The sequence below is a fragment of the Nothobranchius furzeri genome, chromosome 12 (assembly GCF_043380555.1).
Source record: "Nothobranchius furzeri strain GRZ-AD chromosome 12, NfurGRZ-RIMD1, whole genome shotgun sequence".
NCBI classification, from domain to species: Eukaryota; Metazoa; Chordata; class Actinopteri; order Cyprinodontiformes; family Nothobranchiidae; genus Nothobranchius; species Nothobranchius furzeri.
In genome coordinates this window covers 31,351,702-31,378,714 of record NC_091752.1, presented here as the reverse complement: position 1 = coordinate 31,378,714, position 27,013 = coordinate 31,351,702, and the positions used below count along the sequence as shown (strand labels likewise).

At 42.5% G+C, this 27,013-nt stretch overlaps 1 protein-coding gene across 8 annotated transcripts in view; it reads left to right on the top strand.

The window, feature by feature from the left end:
• The window catches only part of LOC107375957 (ankyrin-3), a 110,323-nt gene that overhangs the window by 28,715 nt on the left and 54,595 nt on the right, over nt 1-27,013 (top strand). For 6 of the 8 annotated variants that reach the window (XM_070542543.1, XM_070542542.1, XM_070542538.1 and 3 more), the window contains exons 2-11: nt 12,013-12,114; nt 12,248-12,346; nt 15,854-15,952; nt 16,559-16,657; nt 17,350-17,535; nt 19,088-19,111; nt 20,716-20,814; nt 23,680-23,778; nt 23,999-24,097; nt 24,636-24,833. In XM_070542543.1, the coding sequence (XP_070398644.1) occupies nt 12,013-12,114; nt 12,248-12,346; nt 15,854-15,952; nt 16,559-16,657; nt 17,350-17,535; nt 19,088-19,111; nt 20,716-20,814; nt 23,680-23,778; nt 23,999-24,097; nt 24,636-24,833 (1,104 nt within the window). The remainder of the gene's footprint in view (nt 1-12,012; nt 12,115-12,247; nt 12,347-15,853; nt 15,953-16,558; nt 16,658-17,349; nt 17,536-19,087; nt 19,112-20,715; nt 20,815-23,679; nt 23,779-23,998; nt 24,098-24,635; nt 24,834-27,013) is intronic. The other 2 variants (XM_054750314.2, XM_070542541.1) reach the window with 1 other exon arrangement.

Sequence of the window (27,013 nt, the reverse complement as noted above, 5' to 3'; positions counted from 1 at the left end):
TTAAGTCATAGGGGAAAATTTTCAACCGTCGGATTTTTCAAAAGTTGAAAGGTGTGGGCGTGGCTAAGCCTCAAACTTTGACCTTTCGCCATGCCACTCTTATTTTCACAGCTCCTTATTGAACTCCTTTTACCCAATCACCAGGAATCTCTGGCAAATAGCAGTAGACAACGTGAGGTCACTTGGTATCCAGTACTGGCAGGTTTCAAAAAAAGGCGGGGCTTTGGGAGCATGGCGAAAATTGCCATCACCCCATGGAAATACGTTTGCCTCTCATTTCTTCAGTTATCGTGATATCGCTACAAAACGTCTGGTGAGTGATCCTAGTCTGACCCCCAAGAGACATAGATAGCTGAAATTTGTGGGCGTGGCCTATTTCCTGAAATAGCGCCCCATAGGACCATTTAAACTAATAGCCCCAAGCCATGCTTTGACTGAGGACTAGGACATTTGGTACACTAATGTGGTGTCTCAGGACCTACAAAAAAGTTCCCTGGAGCCAAGCGCAAAGTTGCACAGGAAGTCGGCCATTTTGGTCCAAGTACGCGATTTAGTGGTTTTCGCACACGTTGTTTGGAGAGTGATGCTCCAACGCCCTTTACTCCAATCACCTTCAAACTTCTGCTATATACTCTTAAGACATAGGGGGAAAAATTCAACCGTCGGATTTTTCAAAAGTTGAAAGGTGTGGGCGTGGCTAAGCCTCAAACTTTGACCTTTCGCCATTACATTACTTGACTTGATAACTCCCATGTGCATGATCAGATCTATATCAAACTGTGTCTGTGTTATCACTGACCCTATCTGAAGACAATGACAATGTGGACAGCTAACGTCACCTAAGCCCCGCCCCCTGACTACAGGAAGTCTATAGTTTTATGGTGAAATGCCCGTATTGGTCCCCTCTAATTTAGTCAACATGACACTAAGGTCATGCACTGTCTTCATGATGTTGTAATGACCATTCAGATCTGATAGCTTTCCAGAAAGGGAGGGGTTTTGAAGCCATGGTGAATTCTGGCTTGGCGCCGTGACCTTTCAATTCAATTTAATGGTGAGCTCAGAGGGGATGCTGAGTCAGTGTGAGGTGCGGACTAGCAGGCCGTTCGCGGTTTCTGGTGTCGGGGTGGTTGACGTTTCTGTTCTGCTGGACGTGCCCTGGTGCCCCGGGCTGCCGGCCAGGCCGGAGCGTCGCGGAGCTGCGAGGGCCGAACGACGCTGCTTGCAGCTTTAATTTCATTTTCTGTTCCTCACTTCTGATTATTATTCAATGGTGTCTGTTTGTTGCAACCACCAGGTACAAAAACTAACTTGTTTTTATTTGACTATTTTTCTGTCCTGCCTGTTTATTATCTTCCTGCATCTCATCTAAATCCTAAAGAAAAACTGCTACCTGGGTTCATATATATTCACCTTATGAGTTACCGTTGAACTACAGTTCTAAAAGATCTACCGACCACAGAAACAGCGGAGTGCCGCTGCTCGTCGGCCGACTACAACGGGACCGTTTTTGCTGCGGAGTTCGTGCCAGAGCGGAGATAGTGGAATCTTGGGGGTGCGTCACTGGAGAACAAAACAGGTGATGTGCCTCGCTCCGCAACAGCGAAACGCATCAGGCACAAATAACAAACAGAAAAATGAAAGGAAATGAGCCGACATGAACGATCACGTGTTTAATTTGTTTTTGAGGTGGTGACACCTGATTTGGCGGTGCTCAGGACGCAGATGTCTGGAGCGCATCAACGATCAGAGCTTTGCATGCGCAAGCTGGTTAAGATTAGGATGGGGGTGAGGGGAAGGTAAAATTGCAAGAGGGAAAAGGTCACAATTTGGTTAAAGGTCCGTTTTACCGCCGGTGTCAGTATCGACGCTCTGGCACAGCGCGTCGCCTCCGCCTCCCGACGCAGGGGCTCGTCACCTGCTGGAGGGCTGCATCTTGTCAGTCATTATCACGTGACAGCGACTAGTCGATGACAGGCATAAAAAGTCACTACAGAGCCGTGAAGTCGACTAGTTCATACAACCCCTACCTCTTACTGATTTTTATTTGAATTTTGTTTCCAGAAGATGGATAAAATATTATGTCTAATAGATCTCATGGTTATTGTAAGAGAACAAACAGCCGTATCTGTAAATGTTGTCCAACCGAAGCTGGACTCACCCGTTGTTGGTGTCTCTTAGATGTGATTTGTGAGATTGTCCACCAGAGTCCAGTGTTTGACTGCTAAACAGTGTGATCAGGGTCATCCTGAGGCTACACACAGCAAGCATAGAGGAAGAGGAGGAGAAGGGGGATGAAGATTGTTGCCTGATTTAACTAAACTTCCTGTTTATCTTTCTTTACTCGCCATTGTTTTTTTGTTTCTTTTGTCTTGTGCCTCCCTACGTCTTCTCTTATTTGCTGTCTCTTTACGTCCTCTAACTTGTTGTCTTCTTTTGTGCCTCACTCCCTCCCCTTTATGTATCACATTGCACAACCTTTGCTCCTCTGGCTCTCGTTTTCAGGTGACATTCTGGCGAGACAGATGTTGATGCAGCATGATGCATACGTGTGTAGGTTTCACTTGTACAGCTGACGAGTGGTTTGGATGAAATCCAATGCGACATTGAGGTTCTCCCCAGTTCTGTGTCAGCATTACTGGTTCTAGACAGCAGCGAGAGGACACTGTAGTAGAACCAATCATTGGTGTCCTGATTGTGATTATATATTTTCTATTGATTATTTTTTGCACAGCTAAAATTGTACAAATATTAATAAGATTGACGGTACATGCATAATGAGTTTGAATGCTTCTTTTCAGTCCATCACTTCTCTCCTGTGGTTTTCTCCTCCTTTCACCCTTCCTCCCAGCATTATCAGCTCACTTCCTCTCCTTGATCCCCCACCTCACTGTTCCCATTTTATGTCCCAGGTGAGGGAGTCGTGCCCTTGAGCATGCTCCATGCAGCAGAAGCACCAAGTATCTGCCTGCTGTGAGTGCGTTTGTGTTGCATTTCCTGCAAATAATACCAAAATTCAAAAACGGGATGAAGTGATGATTTACTGGTCCTCTGGGAAGCTACAGAAAGAAATCCAAAGCAAAAACTGTATTAGCCAAAAGCAGTGTCTGCATCTTTTGAAGCATGTGTTTCATTATTATTTATTTATGGGAAAACAGCGTGCTGGAAGGGAGACTTTCAGGAACTATTACATTATACATTTTGTAATACAATGTCATTTGTTATAGTAAATGTTAGGAAACCAAGATGTATTTTAAAAATAATTATTCATATGATTTACAACTCCCTGATTTAACATTTCATGAAATGAAATTACATTTTAAACAGGATTCATTGACTGTTCACAGGGAGAATATGAACACAACCATGCCAGCAGGGCATATTTTCCATAAGTCGGCTTGACTCTCCTCCCCTTCTGTTGTAACCTCCCTCGTAACCATGGAAACCTTGACTCCCTCTTTTCTTTAAAGGAGTATTGCTCACTGCAGTGTTTTCATTGTGGAGCTTGTGATCAACCAATCACACGCCGAGCTCGCCTCTTCTGGTCTAGAGCATCTGTCACTCCCTCTGTTGGTTTTCGCTGCTCTCCGTCTCTCCCTCTGTCTCAAACTCATTTTGTTTGTTGTTTGAAAGTTTAAATAGCACTGGGATATACCCACAATGCACCTGGAAGGTGGAGGGGTGGCTGGAGTGTATGACTGTCCTTTCTGTTCATTTGAATGTGTGAATAGCTGTGTGATACTTTCCGAAAGAGCTGTCAGAATTATGAATTTCCCTTTTCTTGGTGAATCTCTGTAGACTGCCTGATCAAAATACTGATTTATCATTTTCTCTATTGATTCTAAAGTGGATTTGCTTCAGCCACTCATTACTTAAAGTATATAAATTATTAAATGAATCACAAATAATGTCACTTTCCTGAATACCAAGAATATTTTAAACATTTTGTTTGATTATTATAATGACTTTACACTTCAGAACATCCATCAGTTTAATTCAGATGTTTTTGGTGGACTTGAGGTTATTATTTGTACAGTTGCACCGATTATGGTTTTAAGGGCCGATACCAAATTTAAATTCTTTTTGTTATTTGATTCTCTTTTTTCAATTTTTTTTATTAAATAGAAAATTGTAACTTTGCCTCAAAACCTTTTCGAGTGGAAGTTCTTTCATTGTGGGTATTGGTGAGGATGAGTTCAAGGCCTGAGGAAAAAGTGGAATTTTTTTCTTTCTGCTTGACAGCGATGCTTATTTGCATACTACTTGAGTTTCTGGGTGGCTGATGACTGAACAGGCGGATCTAGCTGAATACTCATCGGTTCCAATGATTAGATTTAGAATTTTTTGTGCATCTCAAAAATTTGCAGGGGACAATTTTTGCCAACTAAATCGAAAGCCTTCAGTTTTTCTTGTGAGCCACAACTCTTCAAAATTAAACAGAAAAAAATCTTACTGTGGATCTACTTAAAACGTCCTTCAATTTTTTTTTTACTAAAATAATCAGGTTTTCTTAAACAATCTTTTAAATTTAGTTTAGGTACACAAAGCTTAAATTACGAATCCACATCAAAGCAAAGTAAAAAAACTTACTTCATATTTTTGGGGTGTCAACATTTGAAGGACTTTTTTAAGTTGGCCCACTTTTTTCAGTGTAGTTTTATGTTTCTTTTCAATCAAAGACAGCACGTTTTTTTCTGAGTTTCTTATAAATTCTTAGTTTTTGTTCCTGATTGTGACGTGTCATTGTTTTATTTATTTATTTTTATTTAGCTAAATTTTCACATCCCCTTCAAATAAACTGGTAACCCTAGAAATTTTGGATATTTCCGCTTAGAATGAGATCAGATTGATTTCCTGAATATATCAGCAACCTGTGATTTTGAAACTTTGGCTTCAAGTTCATTGTCTACTTTTAGAGGTTGAGTGGTGATATTTTTTGAGTAACATTACTGATCCTTTCTGGCACCGGCGTATACATCCTCTATCTTTATAAATATATGAATAAAAGCTCAGGGAGCAATTATAGGTGGTCCTTTTCCAAGGTAGATGAATAGATGACATTCAGTGATTAAATTCAGATGAAACATTGATAGGGTATTCATGCCGCTGGTTGTGTTTACATGCATTAGTCATTTTGCCATGGCTCATAAAGATAGGGATCCAGATCTCTATGCACATTTTTTCCATAGCAGCATAAGTGGATGATATCGTACTGTGCGAAGGCTTAGCTGTGGGCAGGATTTGTCTGGAAAAACCAGTGGGGCTGGACTTATGTACACTCAGCTGACTGCAGTGGTGCATGCCTTATGAGGGCAAAGAGGTGGAAGGACAGAGGGTGTTCCTAATACCAAAGGAAAAGCCCCTAATCTCGTGTTCAATTGTCCTCATTGACAGTCAGGAGGAGGCCACAGGTCCAACGCCCCCCCAAAACAAGGCCTGGTGTTATTGTTTGTTCCCTGCTGGACGCGTTTGCACCCCACCCCCCTCCAGCAGGCGCACATACAATCCCTTCTGCGTTGAGATCGGCCCGATTCCAGGTAGAGCAGTCTGGATACTCAGCCCTGACACTGGTCTTTGTTTGGGGGTGAAAAAAAGCAGATTAGCAGGGCGACAATAAAGAGCAGCATGCTGGCGGTAAGAGAGAGTGAAGCAGAGAGAATGAGTGGGAGGGAAAGAGGGCGAGTGGGTGGGATAACAGAGGGGGCATTTTAGTGAAAGTATTTGTTTCAGCTGCTATTTTCAGTTTGGCCCCTCTCCCCTGCTTGCCTACCCAACCTTGAATATCAAGATCACATTGACACCCACCCTCTGTTGGAATAAATGAAGGTGAGAAAGAAGAGGAAGGAGACAGAGAGGGATGGAGAAGGTTCAGCTGCGATGGTAAGTAACAGGACTTTCCCCTCACCACCCTGCCTGTTTGAAAGGTGCTTTCTGAGGTTCGTGTCTGTGAGGCGGCGGGGATTTACCTTGTTTACACATTTAAGGAGCAGACTCAGGGAGGGGATTGGGATGGAGAGAGGCAGCAGAGGGGATTTGTCGCGTGTCCTTTCTACAGCGTGAAAGACTGAGATGTTCAGGGCTTTGTTTACTCCCACATGCACGGCTGTACACACCCCCACTCCTCTCTCTTCTCTCTAACCCTCCTGACATCCTTTTATTTTACCCGCCTCTTCACCCTTCCTTAGTCTCTCTATCTGATGCATCGACCACACAGCGAAAGGAGAGTGTGATTCCCTTTGCCAGCGTATTTTTTCTTTCACTTTGTCACCTGAGCCAATGGCACCTTGCCCTTTACTCCGAGCAAGTTCATGGGAGTTGGGAGAGGAGCTGAGGGACAGACTGGTTGGATTACTGGCTGCCTGGCCACTCTGAGCTCAGGTTAAACTATTCAGAGGGGACAAATAAAGGAAGACAGTAGTGAGGATGGCTGTAGAAGAGGGCGCTAACTTCCTAACTCAAGTGAGTCACAGCATATTTATTTTAACATGTGTAACTGGTTTAATTTTCATAATTAGTTGTTTTCACCCCTTCGGCGTGATTTAGCTTTGTATTTAAAATAGCTAGAGTCTAACCCTAACCCTAATAACCCTAACTCACTTTGTAAACATGCTGTTTGTGAGAATGAAAAGTCAGCTGATCTGTTTGAGTCTGATGAGCAGTGCTCAAAGCTTGCCTCATCCTATTTGCCCAAACACGTGGAAAATCTGCAAATGTGCATTCCTGGTATTGGGAACGCAAAGAAGAATACTGTCATAATCCACGGATTAGCGCTTTGACACAGGAAACATCTAACAGGAAGTAATTTATTGATTCTTTCATTTCTCACACACATCATTTCCTGCGGGCTTTGAGGGATACTACGGGTCTGCTTATGGTATGTGCTGAATGGGGTTGCTCAACATATACATTTTCAGCTTCAGACCCACAAAATAGCAAATGACAAGAGATATAAATCCCTCAGATATTCATGATCAATGGATCAGGGCATGAAGAAAGCCGCTTCAGCTCATTTTCTCTTATAGTCTGTTAGTTGAGTTTTTGTAACAATTATGCTGGAAATTACGCTTCAGAAATAGTTTTTTGGTTTTAGTTAGAGATTTTAGTTTACTAGAAATAGTCTCAGACCTCCTGTGTAGTTTTTGGTGACCACAGTGGGGTCCCAACCCCAACATTAAGAACCATAGGGCAGGGCTATTCAAATGGTGTCCTCGAGGGCCACTGCCCTGCATGTTTTAGTTGTTTCCTTGCTTCAACACATCTGTAGCACGTCCTCAAGTTCTGCAGAAGTCTGTTGATCACCCTCTCATTCCAATCAGGTGTGTTAGTGCCAGAAAATGTGCAGGCAGTGGCCATCAAGGAGCAGGACTGAAAAGCCTTACAAAAGTTTTATACATTAAATGAGGCTCTGGCATATAAAGATCACTCCTACATCCCTTTGCTAGTTATATGCTTTTTATCTATTCCTTTGAAATGTCAGTGGGAGCATGTTGACTAGCTGAGGTTTTCATAATTTCTATTATTTTGAGTAGAGCCCCTGAAAAGGGACCAAAGAGCACATGGAGTCCCCAGAGCCACAGATTGCAGTTCCTTAAGCTTCAGTATTTTGAGCCTCAAGAGAAGCAGGCCCATCTTGATAATGTGAGAAACTTAGCAGGTCAAATAGCTGAGGGAATCCCCCACTTTGGAGATGAGAGAAAAACATGTAATGTTGGGGATTGTTACCTCATGCCTTCAGCCTTTGTACTGCCAGCTCTGTGGAGCTCTGAGTTTTGTGCTGTCAAGAGAGACGGGGATAAAGTTCAACGATACAGCTGCTGCTGGTCTGACTCTTCTCCTGTAAGCTCCATCAGTTAGTGACATCAACACAAGTTATGTTGTTTTTGAGTTTGCTCTGTGTACAGCACTTTGGTCTTGCGGGTGTTATAAGTGCTATACAAATAAAGTTGGTATGGTTTGGTGCGGTATGGTGTGGTGTGGTATGGTATGGTATGGTATGGTATGGTATGGTATGGTGTGGTGTGGTGTGTTGTGGTATATGGGATGGTATGGTATGGTATGGTGTGGTGTGGTATGGTGTGGTATGGTATGGTATGGTATGGTATGGTATGGTATGGTGTGGTGTGGTGTGGTATGGTATGGTGTGGTGTGGTATGGTATGGTATGGTATGGTATGGTATGGTATGGTGTGGTATATGGTGTGGTATGGTATGGTATGGTATGGTGTGGTATATGGTGTGGTATGGTATGGTGTGGTATATGGTGTGGTATGGTATGGTATGGTATGGTATGGTATGGTGTGGTATATGGTGTGGTATGGTATGGTATGGCGTGGTATATGGTGTGGTATGGTATGGTATGGTATGGTGTGGTATATGGTGTGGTATGGTATGGTATGGTGTGGTATATTGTGTGGTATGGTGTGGTGTGGCATGGTGTGGTATATGGTGTGGTATGGTGTGGTGTGGTATGGTGTGGTATATGGTGTGGTATGGTGTGGTATGGTATGGTGTGGTGTGGTATGGTGTGGTATATGGTGTGGTATGGTATGGTGTGGTGTGGTATGGTGTGGTATATGGTGTGGTATGGTGTGGTATATGGTGTGGTATGGTATGGTATGGTGTGGTATGGTGTGGTATATGGTGTGGTATGGTGTGGTATATGGTGTGGTATGGTATGGTATGGTGTGGTATATGGTGTGGTATATGGTGTGGTATGGTGTGGTATATGGTGTGGTATGGTATGGTATGGTGTGGTATATGGTGTGGTATGGTATGGTGTGGTGTGGTATGGTGTGGTATATGGTGTGGTATATGGTGTGGTATGGTATGGTATGGTGTGGTATATGGTGTGGTATGGTATGGTGTGGTGTGGTATGGTGTGGTATATGGTGTGGTATATGGTGTGGTATGGTATGGTGTGGTGTGGTATGGTGTGGTATATGGTGTGGTATATGGTGTGGTATGGTATGGTATGGTGTGGTATATGGTGTGGTATGGTATGGTGTGGTGTGGTATGGTGTGGTATATGGTGTGGTATGGTATGGTATGGTATGGTATGGTATGGTATGGTATGGTATGGTGTGGTGTGGTGTGGTATGGTGTGGTTTGGTGTGGTATGGTGTGGTATATGGTGTGGTATGTTGTGGTATGGTGTGGTATATGGTGTGGTATGGTATGGTATGGTGTGGTATGTTGTGTTATGGTGTGGTGTGGTATGGTGTGGTATATGGTGGGGTATGGTATATGGTGTGGTATGGTATAGTACACATTCATGTTTATGTTGGTAAAACAACATTTAGTGGGTCGGCGTGCCCAAAGCGTGGCCCGGGGGCCAGTTTTGGCCCTCAGTGGGATTTTATGTGGCCTCCAAATTATATTTCTAGCCTGGAGGTATTTTGACCTTCAGCATGCTGTTGATGTAGATCCAAAAGAAAGAGTTGACTCACTTTTTACATCAGGAAGAATCAGTACATTTCTTGCGTTATCCATTCTTTCATAACCCGTTGTCGAAATGTGAACGGCAGAAACTTTTCCGGGTCGCACCTCACTTTTTCGCAGCAGCGGCCCAAAACAATCTCCTAATTCATGGATTTTCTGCTTCCTGATCACGTGACGTGTGACGTATGCAAATGAAGATCAGCTTTAGAGACGTGATGTTATTTCTCACCGTGCGGGGGCTAGTTCCAACTTGCTATTTTTTTATTTCATTTATTTAAGTGTGAATCTGAGTGAATACAAAGATTTAACTCAACTGAAACAGTGCTGTGCATATAAAGTATAATAACCTTCTCAGGCAGCTCATCCCACAACTTTATAGCTCATAAACAGCCTGTTGTCAACAGCCTTCAGTATCTATAACAAACTGAGTTGAGCTGTAGGGTTCAGACTGGTCACACAGCAACAAATAGGTCACACTATCATGGCAAAACCAGCGTACATCACAATAATTGTTGTGTAAGAAACATCTGTTCTGGTTTGACAGCCAATGTTGCAGGACTATGTTAGTAGAAGAATAGACCTAAATAGCATGGATGTCAGGATTTATTAGATAAGACTAAAACCAGTTCTGGAAGTTTTAAAAGTCACAAAAAGTCAAATAAATGTACAGATTTCACCTACACGCATCGCTGCTGTTACCTTAGATGTAATCAGCTAGCCCTGTATCCTATTTGTTAGAAATAAATGAAAAAGCCACATTTAGAGAGTTCTTCCTTCCTCCAGACCAAGTGACTCCACAACAAAATGTTTCCATGCTCCTGAGTTTTGACAGTCGTATTTTTTGTCAGATATGCTGACAGGCTGCTGCTGCTTTTGCATTTCTCCGTGTCAGCTCCAACTTAAAAGTAATGGAAAGTTTATTAAGTTGAAATGAGTCAACAAAGAGATTTTCCCCCTTCTAACGGGGAGCAATTTGTCCCGTAGGCATGACTCAACTAATGTCTTTTTGATGTTCAGGGACTCTATGTGGTCCAGAGTGGTGACAGCAAAGCATTTGGACAGGAGACTGATTATGTGTCCTAACTGTAGAAGACCGCGTCCTTAAGATCAGGTTTTTGCATCTTAGCTGGATGTTGTTTCTATGATATTTGGACTTTTCCTGCAGAACATGATTATTCATACTTTTTTGCAGAACAGAACACTTGTGTTTGATGTTATTGAGTTTTCAGCAGTGCATACTTATAGAAAAACTGAAAAAACAGATGGTAAGAACTCTGTCACACTCTCAGAGACTCAATTGGGTTAAATTAGTTATTTCAGCTCCTAATCTCATTAATTGCAATAGCTGAATATTGTGAAGTGTTCAAGGCCCACAGGTTACTTTTGTTGTTTCCTCAAGTCCATAAAGGCCAGATATCATTAGTGGCTCAGCTCCATCAGGCCATCCTCTGAGAGCTGAGGATATGGAAAAAGGACAAAGAAATATTCAGATATGAGCCGATTAGCTTAATGGTTTCTTAAGTCAGGAAATGCCTCTGCTTCCAGTTAGCATGGATTAATTAGTCAATAATTTGATTGTACACACACACACACACATGAACACACACACATATTTTCTCCCTCACTTTTATGTGTAAGTTATCAGTGGGACAATCGGATGTCTTCTTCAGGCTTTGTTATCTGATGTCATGGTGGACGGAGATTTTTGTCCCTGCAGAGTTTCTTCTAAGTGTTAAAATTTTGCAGGTCTGGTTGTTTGATCTGCTGGGGGGAATGTGGGTTTAGTTCTTCTGTTATGAAGCTTTCCTCCCTCCTGTTCTCAGCTGATCTAGTGGTGAATTTTACAAAACGCTCCTCATGCAGCTGCAAAGAAGCAGGACAGAAATGTGCAGAGCTGGCTGGGTGTCATTCCGTGTCAAATCCAAAGTCTTAACGCAAAAAAAGACACAACATCTCTGCCTTCTCTTCTCCTTTTGTCTTTTCCACTCTTCTCCTCTCTTCTTCCTCCTCTCTGGTGCACGCACATGCTCCCCACATTTGATACAGCGGGGAAAACATGCTTACCTCATCATTTTATTTTGGTGTGCAAAGCCCTATTTCTGTAGAGGAATAAAGGACAACCAGGCAGAACGCAGGGTGTGCTGCTTCTCACGGTGCAGCAACATGGTCTCACCGACGGTTTCACCGGAGCCGAGGTTTCTGTGGAAAAGAGGAGGGCTCTGTGGCAGCTGAGGGGACCACCCGCTCACTCAACTTCCCACACTGGGGAATAGGAGACATTTGGATTTAATAAAGCTGAAATAACGGATGTGATGGATGTGATGGGCGCTATTTTTTTTAATGATTTGCAATGGATCTCATGGCTCTTTGGTGGACTTACTTTAGTTTGTTTTCCTCCTTGACGAGATGTTTTTAGGCGTCTGAGAAATGATGACAGAGTTCTACCTGGTATAGTGATGCTTTTGTCCACCTGCGTGTCTCCATGTATTCAAATATTTGACTCACATATTTTGCTTTTCCCCTCCTTCTTCTCCATCTCTTCTTCTTCCCTCTGTTGGTGTCTTCCTGTTTCCAGTCTGACAGTAACGCCAGTTACCTGCGAGCTGCCCGGGCAGGGAACCTTGAAAAAGTCCTTGACTACCTCAAGTCTGGAGTTGAGATTAACATTTGCAATCAGGTAACTTCCTTTAACTCGCCACCACAAATGTGTGATATTTGCATCTACTTTTCTCTGGGAACAATTAACTTGTATTCTTCTTCCAAAAGTCCTAATTTGATGATTAAAGTCTCTAAACACATTGCCTCTTCAGAATGGCTTGAACGCTCTTCATCTGGCCTCCAAAGAGGGGCATGCAGAGGTTGTTGCTGAGTTGCTGAAGCTTGGAGCCACAGTAGATGCAGCAACAAAGGTAAGGCACACCTACAGTAATAACCTCCTGATGTTACAAAAGACTATATTTAGATTCAGAACAAATTATGGCTGCTGTGTCTTGGATTAAGCGGTTCGCAGCTGCAGCTAAGAGTGCAACCTTTGTTAGAGTATAAGACCAGATGCATAATTAATAACCCCTTCAGGGACTGCTTTTGAAAAATGTTAAATATATTATCATAATCAAGTGAAATGTGTGGTTTTATTTATGTGAAATAGAAGAAATAAACAAGAAACTTCCAGACAGGAAGGATATTTAATCTGCTGCGTAATCAGATCTGTTAGAATGAGGACAAATCTCTTTTTTCTAATCCTAAAGAGAGTTGAGAAGTACTTTGATTTGAAACATTATTCACATTTAGTATCTTTAAGGCTTTTGGTCTCATTTAAATGTTTGGTTCAGCCTGTCTGCCCTGGGCCACATGCATGCTGACATAAACACAATGAAATATTTAAGATCAAGGAGAAACACGCCCCAATTAAAGTCTCCCTGTGCCGTGATCCTGAGGATACTGGGGGATTAGTCTGAGACAGACTCCATTTTTATGTCACCAAGCATTGTTATCTTTTGGAGCTGGAGCTGAGGCTGTTGGTTGATGTAGTAAAATCTGTTTATATGGATCCCAGAAACAGCTAAACTTGTTTTTGTTTCATTAGGCCTGAAATATTGTGACTGACATGCAGATTTGAAGCATTTTTGCTCTCATTTGTCTTTTTTTTTTAAACGGCAAGGAATACTCACAGCACAGAAAAAATGGAAATCCTCTGTTTGTTCAAGTCTTTTATTCCTTCTTTAGTTTCTTGGATCAAGTTTGTAAGACGAATATGATTAACCTGTGTAATGCTAACTTAAAAGCAGTCAGCAGTGTCTCCAAATGACACCTATAGAAATCTCAAGTCATTTTAGTTCATAAAAATCATGTTGAGTTGACATGATTTTTTAACCAGTTTCCTGTGAATGAAATACTTTGGTTTGTCGAGAGTTCATTAGTAGAAGGAAAGAGAAATAGTCTGTTGGTTAAACTTATTTTAATCACGTGGAACCAGGGCCAGATTACCTTTTTGTTGTACCCTGGGCAACAATATTCAAGGGCCCCATCATCACGACCCAAGGATCACCATAATGTGGTCACATACAGAATATTTTACTGTAATATGCAGTAAGTATACTCAATACTTGAATGTCTGACATCACGTAACCCACTCAGGGTAACCTTTGACCCACCTCGTGTGGACTGACCAATGAGGAGAGGGTCTTAACTTGAGGCCCCCTCTTTATTGGCCAGTCTGCATGAGACTGACTCTCAACCGCTCTCAACTGACGTTCAAAGTCATAGACAGCGAAGCGTCTCTGTGCAGCGCAAAAGCCCGGGTGGACAGTTTGTAGCGGGAGATTACAGATACAGTATTTTGCTCGTGCCCTTGCTGCCCTGGGCCTGGGCCCTTTAGAGTTTGTGGACCCCTGGGCAATTGTCCAGTTGCCCGTATGGTTAATCCAGCCTTGTGTGGAACCGATGTACACAACAAAATGAAGTAACTCCAAAAGGTTTTGTTTTCAGTGTTTTGGGTTATATTTAGACATAAAAGTTAAATAATTCAAAAAAGTTTTGTTTTCAGTGTGTGTTAGCTTTATAGGTAAAAAATTCCAATTGGAATTCCAAAATATTAAAATTCCAAAGATCTGCGTGATTCAATAAAAACTTAGAAAATTATTTTTCAGGAAAAGAAAATGCTAGTTTTTGAAAAACGTGAAGAATTATCATTGTATTTTAATTTATTCAAATGCCATTGAGGATTAAAACGCTATTTAATTTATGAGGATACATGTTTATTTAGTTGCTCAGTTGTAACTCTTGGCTGTCTTGCTGGCAAGGTGGAGAAACGAGGGCCTGGGCGGGATTCGAACCCCAGACTCCTGGGTGAGAGTCATGCGTACTAACCAGTCAGCCAAAGGGACATCCCGCAGGCCAACTAGCCAGGGCGCATGATCAATTGGGATACAGTGACTGGACTCTCACACTGTCACATCAGCATCTTTCAAATGACAACACAGATGTGTGCATGTATAATTTATAAGCTAGGTACCACTTTACAATAATAATGCCCTTATAAAGTATTTGACAACAGTTTCATAAAGGGTTTATTCTTCAATTTGCAGACATCTTTATAAAATAGGTAAATGATTGGTTCATACACTGAAACAGGCTCACTATTTGGCAAGGTAATTACTGGCTTTGTTGTTTATTGGTTTGTTACAGCTTATTAGGGGTTTACAAAGTGTTTGCAGGTGAATTATTGACTTCATTTTTCTATTAACAAGAGATTTTAAAGGGTAGTCTTATTATCAGGTAGTTTATTAACTATTTGAAAATCCAAACAACTAGATAAGCATGTCTCCGCCCACTCTCTTTGCTCAGCTTGGCAGGAAATGTTGGTGGTCCCTCGCTCCAGGTGCAGATCGAGGGGAGATCGCGCGTTTGCAGTTTTGGCTCCAACACTTTGGAACGAGCTGCCTCTGACTGTTAGGCAGGCACCTTCCCTACAGTTTTTTAAGTCCCGTCTGAAGACCCTGGCGTCTTCAGCACTGGGGATTGCAACATACCTGTTTTAATGCTTTTTATTAGATTTTTGTTATTGTTGATTAATGTGCCTATTATGGTTGTGTTCAACACCCTGGGCTTCTGCTAAGGTTGTGGAAGGTGCTCTATAAATGAAATGACACAAAACAGCCTTAGTGACCTATTGAGTTAAATCTGATGGAGAGAAGTTATTGTGTGTCCCGTTTATACCTTAAGGTCCTTTTAGGAGATTACATTTTTCCTAGATAAAATGATAAATACCATCAGACACTGCTTATAGGTGACTTGCAGGTTGCATCCAAGTGTTTTGGCAAGAAATTGAATTTCTTGGAAAGACATGAACAGTTCACCGTATTATGGAACCTGTTCGGCTGCATCTTATCTCTGCTCCTCTTTGCTTTGAGTGTCAGCAGATTTGACTGATTTCATGTCCACTGAACCCAGTGAACATGACAAATCACTATTGTGCAAAAGGTCTCTGTAACAAATCCCCACTCAGCCAGAGGACACCCTGGGGGTCAGTTATGCCTTCAAATGAACTCGAAGAGGTTCATAATAAGACCTCTGCAGTTTTATTTTGGGATTTGGGCGCATTTATGTATAGCATATCAGGATCGGAAGTGACACATTGTTGGCAGAGCAGGAAGGGGTGAACTAGAGTCAGAGGTTTAAACATGTGACCTGTGTGATGGGAGTCACTAGAGCACACAGACACTGACATGGATAGATATTTATACACAGGCTCTAGAGGCAAAAAGTCACACACACACACACACACACACACACACACACACACACACACACACACACACACACACACACACACACACACACGTGTCTAAGTAAAAGGGTGGGACAGGTGGGCCAGGGCTTAACATGCATTCCTTTGGCTGTTCTGTGTAATCCAGAAAGGAAACACTGCTCTGCACATAGCCTCGCTAGCCGGCCAGACGGAAGTCGTCAAAGAGCTGGTCACAAATGGAGCAAATGTCAACGCACAATCCCAGGTGGGTTACGTCAAGCATGGACGCACGTACGTGCACAGCATCCAAAATGAAGTCTACTGAAGGCAAGCAGCATGTAATTACACTGCAGCGATGCACACATTTAGTGATAGCGTATTAGGGAGTCGGTGACATTGAGGGAATCACTTAGACTGACAGCACCTGGCGTGATTCCTACTAGTCTTCTCCTGCAAAACTGCTACTCGTGCATGTTTTATTTAACTCTGCCGGATCAAGGTGAGAGCTCAGTCAAAATCTTTGTCTTTCTGGTTGTTTTGTTAGAAGTTCAAAACAGTGCAAGAGCATGTGACAGCAGGACAAAACTCGTAGTCTGGGCTGCTATTGCACTCATGCCTCACCCAAATGCAGCGGACCGGAGGAGAAAAACACAACAGCTTTTTGAAAATTACAAAAATTAACGAGAAAAAAGAAGAAAGTCAACAGTACACAGCAATGTTTCAGAGAACTCAAATGTAAAAGAAAAACATTAATTTCAGTGCTTTTTGCTGCACCTTTTAATAAAGTGTTTTATTGAGGTGTTTTATGTGGATTATTTGTTAAAAACCTTATAAAACGTTTGTAAATGTGTGTTTGTCGTGTGATGAACAGAATGGCTTCACTCCTCTCTACATGGCCGCCCAGGAGAATCACCTGGAGGTTGTTCGGTTCCTTCTGGAGAACAGCGCCAGCCAGAGTATTGCCACAGAGGTGTGTTCATGTCCTTCCCTCTTGCATGTCTCGTGTGTTCTTCAAGAATAATCACCTCCTCCTCCTCCCCTTTTGCACCTGCTTGTTCCCCTTTTCCCCCTCCTACTGTCATTCTCCTTATTTTTCCTTTTCACTGTGTTGCTCCGCCTGTCTGCTCCTCCTTCTTCTCCCTTGCTCCCTCCCCACACGTCTCCCTTCTCAGGAGGGCCTGGGTAGAGCCTCATTGATTGGTAGTGTATGTTGGTGGAGGCAAAGTGACCTTGAGCTGGTCACAGATTAGGTTTGCTCCCCTCGATGCCTCTTTCCTCTCCACCACCGCCTCTTGTGATATACGCCGCTCACATACATGCATGCGTCACCACACATATGCACGCATGAGCACGTGTACAACTGAAGCTAGACAGCCATGTGGCTAATGCAGAACTCCAGCTAATCTTCGGTATCTGAAGGTTACAAGATAGTCTTAAAGGTGTATTTGTCTTATGAAAGCTCACACTCATATAGCTGCAGTTTCTATTCTATTTGATATTTTTGTTGTTTTATTTTATTCCTGCATTTAAAACTATTTCATAAAACTATAAAATGCAGCTAACTTGCTCAGCAAGCAGATCCAGTCCCACTTCCATGTCCGCTCCATCTCTTGTGATTTATTGCTGTCCCACTTTATGACTCCGCTCTTCTCCCACACACAGGATGGCTTCACGCCGCTGGCGGTGGCCCTCCAGCAGGGCCATGACCAGGTGGTCTCCCTGCTACTGGAGAACGATACAAAGGGCAAGGTGCGTCTGCCTGCCCTGCACATCGCTGCACGCAAGGACGACACCAAGGCCGCGGCCCTGCTCCTGCAGAACGACCACAACGCTGACGTTGAGTCCAAGGTGAGCTCTGATAGTGGTGGGCCTTCATTTAGTTACTTAAAAAAAATCTCTTGCTGATTTATTTAAAAACAGATGACTTTTGATGTATTCGCTTTATTTCTCTACTTCTTTCATTTTAATTTTTTTCTGGTGCTTTTTTATCTTGCAGAAAAGAGGAAGCACCAATGCATTTTTAGTTTTATTTGTAATTTTTTTAGACGGAAGACTAAACCAAGATAAATCACATGTGCAAATACACTCACTGGCCAATTTGTTGGGTACACCTGTCCAACTGCTCGTGAACGCAAATTACTAATCAGCCAATCACATGGTGGCAAGTCAATGCATTTAGGCATGTAGACGTGGTCAAGACGATCCACTGCAGTTCAAACCGAGCTTCAGAATGGGGTAGAAACGTGGCATGGTTGTTGGTGCCAGACAGGCTGGTCTAAGTATTTCAGAAACTGCTGATCTTCTGGGACCGTCTCGCACAACCATCTCTAGGGTTTACAGAGAATGGTCCGAAAAATGGAAAACATCCAGTGAGCGGCAGTTCTATTGGCGAAAATGCCTTGTTGATGCCGAAGGTCAGAGGAGAAAGGCCAGACTGGTTTGAGCTGATAGACTTGTTACAAACCAAGTTATGCAGAGGAGCATCTCTGAATGTACAACACGTGGAATCCTGAGGCAGATGGGCTATAGCAGCAGAAGACCACACCGGGGGCCACTCCTGTCAGCTCATAAGAATAAACTGAGGCAACAAATCACACAGGCTCACCAAAATTAGACAATAGAAGATTGGAACAATGTTGCCAGGTCTGATGAGTCTTGATTTGTGTTGCGACATTCAGATTGTTAGGGTCAGAATTTGGCGCTAACAACATGAAAGCATGGATCCATCCTGCCTTGTACCAACGGTTCAGGCAGGTGGTGGTGGTGTAATGGTGTGGGGGACATTTTCTTGGCACACTTTGGGCCCTTTAGTACAAATTGATCATCATTGCAATGCCACAGCCTACCTGAGTATTGTTGCTGACCATGTCCATCCTTTTATGACTAGTGTACCCATCTACTGATGGCTACTTCCAGCAGGATAATGCCCCAAGTCATAAAGCTCAAATCATCTCAGACTGGTTTCTTGAACATGTGAATGACTTCATTGTATTCAGATTGTCTTCACAGTCACCATATCTCCATCCAACAGAGCACCGTTGGGATGTGGTGGAACGGGAGTTTCAAATCATGGATGTGCAGCCGGCAAATCCGCAGCAACTGCACGCTGCTATCATGTCAATATGGACCTAAATGTCTGAGGAATGTTTCCTGTACCTTTTTGAATCTATGCCATGAAGGATTAAGGCAGTTCTGAAGGCAAAAGTGGGTCCAACCCGGTACTAGCAAAGTGTACCCAGTAAACTGGCCAGTGAGTGTATTTTTCAAATCTTAAACAAAAATTTCTGATTAAAATCTGAGCTCCTCTCTGCTCCTCCTCATCTCCCACCACCGAAGGCCTCTCTCTGCTCCTTTTTTCTCACTAACTTCCCGTTCTCTCCTCTTTTGGCTGACTCTGTAGATGATGGTGAATAGAACAACAGAGGTACACTCATATCTGTACATTATGTAGTCTCCTCATCGCAGTTCATCAAAACTCTGAAAACAACAACACTCACTCCAGAGCCCCTGATTTGATGCAGTAGTGTTTCTGCAGCCCTTTATTACTCCTCCCTTTTCCATTTTAGCTCAGTCTTGTCTTCTTCCTCTTCATTGCTTCATAGTGAACAATTAATAATACTTGTGGAGAAAACAGAGACATTGCGCATGCTTCCACTGAAACTAAGCAAAAGATGGGGGCTTCGGTATCAAGGGTTTCCTTGATTCAAATGGTTTCATGGCTCCCAAATCTGTCCAAAGTTCCGTTTTTTTTTTTTGGCAAATTATTTTGTCAAAATATTGCTGCAATGCGTGCAGACAGAGTCTGTCCATGAAACTGATCTACATGATAACCAGCATTCCATCTTTCAATTATTTTTAAAACACAGAAAATGTTTATTTACCTGCAACGTTTCGTTTGCGGCTGCAAACATCATCAGGCTGTTTGCAGCCACAAATGGCGTTGCAGGTAAATAAACCTTTTCTGTGTTTTAAAAAGAACTGAAAGATGGAATTTGAAACTCAACACAGCAAGAACACACCAAACATGATAACCACCAGTCGCATGAAGAATGGTTATCATTCACTGAAAAGTAACCGTTTGTCTATAACCTGCATGGCAATACTCCCCTTCAAGCTGCAGAACATCCTGCTTTCTGGCAACAAGCATTTCTAGATTTGTGTCGCTTTTAGGATTAACCCTTGCACCTGACGCATTTTGCATGGGAACAAAGCAGCAAGCTAACCAAGGACCACCTGCTGTGGTAACAAGGGCTAGTATGTCACACCAAAAGCCAGGTGGCCACCTTCTGTGTGTGCCTGTTTTGGTTGTCTCTGTTTTTGGCATCGGCGAGTTTAACGGTCTTCTGGTATGATTCACCCAAACCTGGCTTTTTTGATCTGAAGCTTGTGCATTGCCGTGAACAAATTTGCATTCAGATAATTGTAATTGAGGATGTAGAAGAGGGTGGATCACTTTGAGCATAAAGTTTCATCCTCAGAGGCAGATTTTATTAAACTTACTCATCTAAAGCATGGTTTTGGACTTTTGATATCAGCATTGTGGGCTCACGTGGGTAAGACGCCTACTTCACACCCAATCTTTAGTTTTAAAATATCTAATTCCTAGGATTTAAAGGCTTCAAAACAGATTTTCTGTAATAGAATTTCTGAATGCATTAGGAAGCTTTTGAAGGTGTAAAACAATAAAAACATAACTGTATAACTGTATGCCATCTTCCTGCCAGAGAGCCTGTATGGTTCATTCCTGCTTGAAGTGTAACAGTCGTCATGTCACTAGATGTCCCTTTTTAGGATAATAAAGAGAAACAAGTAGTTGTCCCTTTGTCTAAAGCTTCACTAAAGACCATGTCTAATAAATAAGGGGATAGAATGTGTCCTTGTTTGATGGAGTGTGATAGTTTGTCAACCATAAACATGTAGACATCTATAAAGCTTGAGGTAGTGACTTGATGTATTTTGTTTATTTTGGCATAAATGGTGTTTTTGACTGACTCCGTGTGTGTTTTGTTGGATTTCTTTAACCTTCAGAGCGGTTTTACGCCCCTCCACATCGCAGCTCATTATGGCAACATTAACGTGGCCACGCTGTTGTTGAACAGAGGGGCGGCTGTGGACTTCATGGCTCGGGTGAGTTTATTCTGCCTTCTGCTGTCTGTTAGAAGTACTACAGTCACCTTTTTACATGCTGAAACAATGATGTTAACTGGCTGAGAAGATGTAATAATAAGAATAAAACTGAAATATGGCACTCATGACTGGGGTAGATCGGTATATTGGTTGGCTGATATTCTGGGCCGATATTTACCATTTTTTTTACACATTGGCATCGGCCGATAAATGTTCTTAGTAAAGCCGATTTAAAGTCAAGCACATCGTCGGGCAACCATGGTGCCATTTAATTTAAATGTATTTTTACGTTCACTTATAACATCTGCGTAATAAATACTCTAAATTAACTTTATTTTGGTGTTTGACTTCAACACTGAGCGGTGCACAAAGTTAAGATTTAACAGTTAAATTAAAAAAACTGATACAGCTTCAGACATTTTGTGCATCAACCGTTGTTATTAGTGACACTGTAGCATGAAAATAAGGTGGAAAATGTCTAGATATTGGCCATAAAATCAGCACGTAAAAATCGGTAGTTTATAATAGTCACCAGGCCCCAACATATTGGCATCGGTAACGGCAACAGAAAAACCAAATTCGGTCCAATTCTACTTCTGATTCCTGCTTTTATTGGTTTAAGTGTTTTAGATCCGCAAACATGTCGGTACGGTGTGGTGAGGTTCATGACTAGTGAATTACAGTCTCCTCTGAAGATGGATGTACAAATATATGAACCCAAAGTTGAAAAGATATATAAATAAGTTAGCAAGGTAAACAGAAGGATATTTAAAGTAAAGTCAAATTAGATTTTTATATTTAATATTTTAGTCGAATCTCTCTTTTCTTAAATTAAAGTGATAAGTTTTATGATTTTACCTTTATTTGCATTTGAAGTTCATGCACTCATCATTCTCCACTAATATCTTCTGTTTTCACTGAAAATCCAGGTTAGGAAAATTCTTTGAGGTTTTTGTCGGAGAAATTTTAAAGGAATTCTCTGTTACAAACTGATTTTCAATTATAACTGTTAGTATTTTGTTAGTCCTAATTTCTGTGAGTAATACATACCCTAACCCTAGGGTAAAAGCTAAATCTTCATGACCCCTAAACCACTGAACATTTATCTCTGGATAAAATATGTCCCTCTTCAGGTTTAATTTGACGATGAAGAAGAAGAAACAATCTTTTATGTAGCGCCTCTCAAGATAAAAATCACAAGGTGCTAAAATAAAAAAAATATAAGATTAAAAAAATATTTTTTAAATATCATGAAACTTAGAAAAAGTTTTTAAAAGAATGATAAAAATGTGGAGAAAGGGAAAGAGAAAATGAATAATAAAGAGGTAATCAGTGGATCCCGGGAAAGGCGGAATAGGTAGAAAGAGCAGAACAAGGAGAGGGTGATGAAGGTCACACCAAAACCAGCCTGAACAGGTGAGTTTTCAGCTGCTTTTTAAAGGAGACCACAGAGTCCACTGATCTCAGGCTCAGGGGGAGAGAGTTCCATAGACTGGGGGCCACAGCAGCAAATGATCTGTCACCTTTGGTCTTTGGTCATTTTTGGTAATTGAATCACATCATAGAATATTCCAGCCTGAATGAATTGTTTATGGTCAAAATCAGATGCTATACTGCCAAAGAGCAAAATTCCTGCTTCCATCAATTACAGCAAGTGGTTCTGAACATAAAGCAACAAAGCAGACCCAGACCATCACGCCACCACCACCATGTTTGAGTGATCTGACATTCTTTGTCTGAAACAGTTTCACACTAAATGTGATGGAACACACGCTTTCTAAAAAGCTTTTTTTTTTGTCTCATCAGTCCACAGAATACTCTACCAAGGGTGTTGAGGATCATCAACATGGTTTTTAACAGATTAACAGATTTTTCAGCTGTTTTAGCTTTGGCGCTCTCCCGGGGTGCCATGTTATGCCCGACTCAGTTTTAAAGTCGAATCTTGAACTCTGACCATAACCAAGTGAGGTTTGCAGAGCTTTAGATATTCTTATCTTGATTTTTTTATTTTTATGAATGGGCATGTCATGCTGGTTTTTGAGATCATTTTACCAACATCATGTTGCAGGTAAAGTAGTTAATCACAATGACTTCATGTTTTAACAAGGGAGCAACATAGGAGCTTTTTCCCTCAGAAAGCAACTTCCTACGTGAGACAACTGAAAATCTGTAAAACATATGAGTGAAGTTGACCCTCAATGAAATTAGATTTTAAAACTGCACTGGTTATTTAATTGGTTTACATTTGTCTAATACGTTTCCTGATCTAAAACGTTCAAGTGTCACAAAATAGAAAACAGAAGAAATCTGTAAGGAAACAAAGGTGTTCTCTGCAGCACTGATCTTAATGACAATGCAAGTAACTCAGCAAAAATGTCTCACACCACTGTTTTAGTGGTTTTCTGTCAGAATCACTGTTTGTGCATCCAGCCTGATTAATGCATCACCATTTAATTTAATTGCATACACAGCTGGTTATTTACCACAGCAGCATTGTGATCTGAGTGAGTCCAATTAAGATGTGTTAACACACTAGAGGTAGCCTAACCCAAATTAAAAGTGGCCTCTAATTACAGAGAAACAGCGTTGGTATTAGTGCTGCTTTTTGACACAGATTACAGACCAGAGCAGCTCTGATTGCTGGAATTAAGCACAGAAGAAGCTTCACAGATGTTTTTTTAAATAGATTTTAAAACAAAGAGTATACAGTCACTTAAACACAAACAGTCTAATCACAGACCACTACCTTTAATTATTGTTGTTTTACGGTCTTTTGAAAGAAGCACACATGACTGTGAGCCTTTTTAGGTAACGACAAACCTGTTAATTCAAAGTACCAATGTCCTTTGTTTGGTTTTGTTTCAGAATGACATCACGCCGCTTCATGTGGCAGCAAAAAGGGGCAACAGCAACATGGTCAAGTTGCTGCTGGACAGAGGATCCAAGATTGATGCAAAAACCAAGGTGAGAGCATGGACAAGATGCTTGTCCCATAACTGCACACCAGCAACCTGAAATAGCTTTTTAATTGTTTCAAATAAGAATTTTGCATGTGAAAACTATGCATTCATTTGGGACACACATGCTTGATAGAAATTTTTATGCGATATTGTTTGAGAAACGGAAATGAAATGTATTTGTTACTAATAACTTGAAAATGTGGGAATGATTATTTTCTTTTCAGGATGGTCTGACGCCTCTTCACTGTGGAGCGAGAAGCGGACACGAACAGGTGGTAGACATCCTGCTGGACCGAGGAGCTCCCATCTTGTCCAAGACCAAGGTAGCTACCAAGATGCAACATTCTGGGGGAATTCATGAGCTCATCACATATTTATGGAGGTTACTAAAAATCAGATTCAGGTTCAACACTTTGTTAAAAGTCCCTTTTATATATTTTTATCTATACTTTTTAAATAGGGCATTCTAATCACTCAGAGAGATTTTAAACCTGTTATCCAATCAGAGAGCAGATCTGTTGTTGCTGTAGTGTTGGCGCATTGTCTTCATAACATCTGTGCGACTTCTCCAGAAAAGCCCGTCTTCGCTGCGTAGCCCTACAGTTTGACCACGCAGGACAACCAGTGTAACAACATAGACATTGTTGTAATGACCTCGTTATAACAATGCTTCTGTAACCTTCCCCGCAACTTCCTTTACAGTTTGTCTGTGCAGCGCTTGACCACATCCTAACTTTCTGTGTCTATCTGTCCACCTGTCTATGTGTCCGTGTGTGTGTGTGTGTGTTTGTCTCTCTCTTTCTCTTTCTCTCTGCCTCTCTCTTTCTCTCTTTATTATCCTTCCTTCCACCTCCGTTGTAGAACGGCCTGTCTCCGCTGCACATGGCCACTCAGGGGGACCACTTGAATTGCGTCCAGCTCCTGCTTCAGCACGACGTGCCAGTGGATGACGTCACCAACGATTATCTGACGGCGTTGCATGTTGCTGCACACTGCGGTCACTACAAGGTGGCCAAGCTCATCGTGGACAAGAAAGCCAACCCAAATGCAAAGGCTCTGGTAACCATCTCAGTCATCTCTGATGGAGAAAATAATGTGAAGATCTTATTGTCAGCACTCTAATTTATCTTTAATTTGTCATATAAACTAATCTGATTGAATATTGAAAACATTTTGTTTGTGGAGCATTATTTCTGCGGAAAGACTTAAAGTTAGGGGGTTTTGGAAGGTTGTTTTGTGAATCCAAAAGTCTAAACGTTTTTCAAGGGTGCAAAATATGTGCTTACATGTCAGAAATTTTGATATCGAAACTCTGTTTTATATTAGACAGAATTTGCTTGTGCTTAATTACACAAAATACGCTTTTTAGATTCACATTTCTTTGAAAAATGACATTGCTTCCTATAAATGAAGGTTTATTCTATTCTCTTCTATCCATCCATTTTCATCCGCTTATCCGGAGTCAGGTCGCGGGGGCAGTAGCCTAAGGCGAGAGGCCCAGACTTCCCTCTCCCCAGCCACTTGGGCCAGCTCCTCGGGGGAATCCCAAGGCGTTCCCTGGCCAGATGAGAGACATAGTCGCTCCACCGTGTCCTGGGTCTACCTTTAGGCCTCCTCCTGGTTGGACGTGCCCGGAAAACCTCACCAGGGAGGCGTCCAGGAGGCATCCTGACCAGATGCCCGAGCCACCTCAACTGGCTCCACTCAATGTGGAGGAGCAGCGGCTCTACTCCGAGCCCCTCCTGAATGACTGAGCTTCTCACCCTATCTCTAAGGGAGAGCCCAGCCACTCTTTGGAGAAAACTCATTTTGGCCGCTTGTATCCGCGATCTCGTTCTTTCGGTCACTACCCAAAGCTCAGGACCATAGGTGAGGGTAGGAACGTAGATCAACCGGTAAATCGAGAGCTTCGGCTTCTGACTCAGCTCTCTCTTCACCACGACAGACCGGTACAACGCCTGCATCACTGCAGATGCAGCACCAATCCACCTATCGATCTCACGCTCCAGTTTTCCCTCACTCGTGAATAAGACCCCGAGATACTTAAACTCCTCCACTTGGGGCAGGACCTCATCCCTGACCCGGAGAAGGCATTCTACCCTTTTCCGAATCAAGACCATGGTCTCAGATTTAGAGGAGCTGATTCTCATCCCAGCTGCTTCACACTCGGCTGCGAACCGCTCCAGAGAAAGCTGAAGATCACGTTCTGATGAAGCCAACAGGACCACATCATCTGCAAAAAGCAGAGACCTGATTCTCAGGCCACCAAAACGGATGCCCTCCACACCTTGGCTGCACCCAGAAATCCTGTCCATAAATGTTATGAACAGAATCGGTGACAAAGGGCAGCCTTGGCGGAGTCCAACTCTCACTGGGAACGAGCCCGACTTACTGCCGGCAATGCGGACCAAGCTCTGACACCGGTCATACAGGGACCTAACAGCCCGTATCAGAGGGCCTGGTACCCCACACTCCCGGAGTACCCCCCACAGGGCCCCCCGAGGGACGCGGTCAAACACCTTCTCCAAATCCACAAAACACAGGTAGACTGGTGGGGCAAATTCCCACGCACCCTCCAGGATCCCCCTAAGGGTATAGAGCTGGTCCAGTGTTCCACAGCCAGGACGAAAACCACATTGCTCCTCCTGAATCTGAGGTCCAACAATCCGATGGACCCTCCTCTCCAGAACCCCTGAATAGACCTTACCAGGAAGGCTCAGGAGTGTGATCCCCCTGCTGTCCCCCTTTTAAATAAGGGGACCACCACCCCGGTCTGCCAGTCCAGTGTGACTGCCCCTGATGTCCACGCGATATTGCAGACTTGCGTCAGCCAACACAGCCCCACAACATCCAGAGCCTTAAGAAACTCCGGGCGGATCTCATCCACCCCCGGAGCCTTGCCACAGAGGAGCTTTTTAACCACCTCAGTGACCTCAGCACCAGAGATTTGAGGCCAACCCAAAGTCCCCAGACTCTGCTTCCTCCCTGGAAGACATCAATCAATCAATCAATCAAATTTTATTTCTAAAGCGCTTTTCAAACAAAGTGTTATTCAAAGTGCTTTACAAAATGACCCCAGATTCCCATAACAGGTTAAAAACATTAACAAACATATGCAATCACACGCACACACACACAGACTCACACACACACACACGAGTAAAAATTATATTAGGCTGAGTCCAGATGAGCCAAGTATGGTAACGCAAGGAAACGCCATCAGAGGAGCCGTCTGTCCC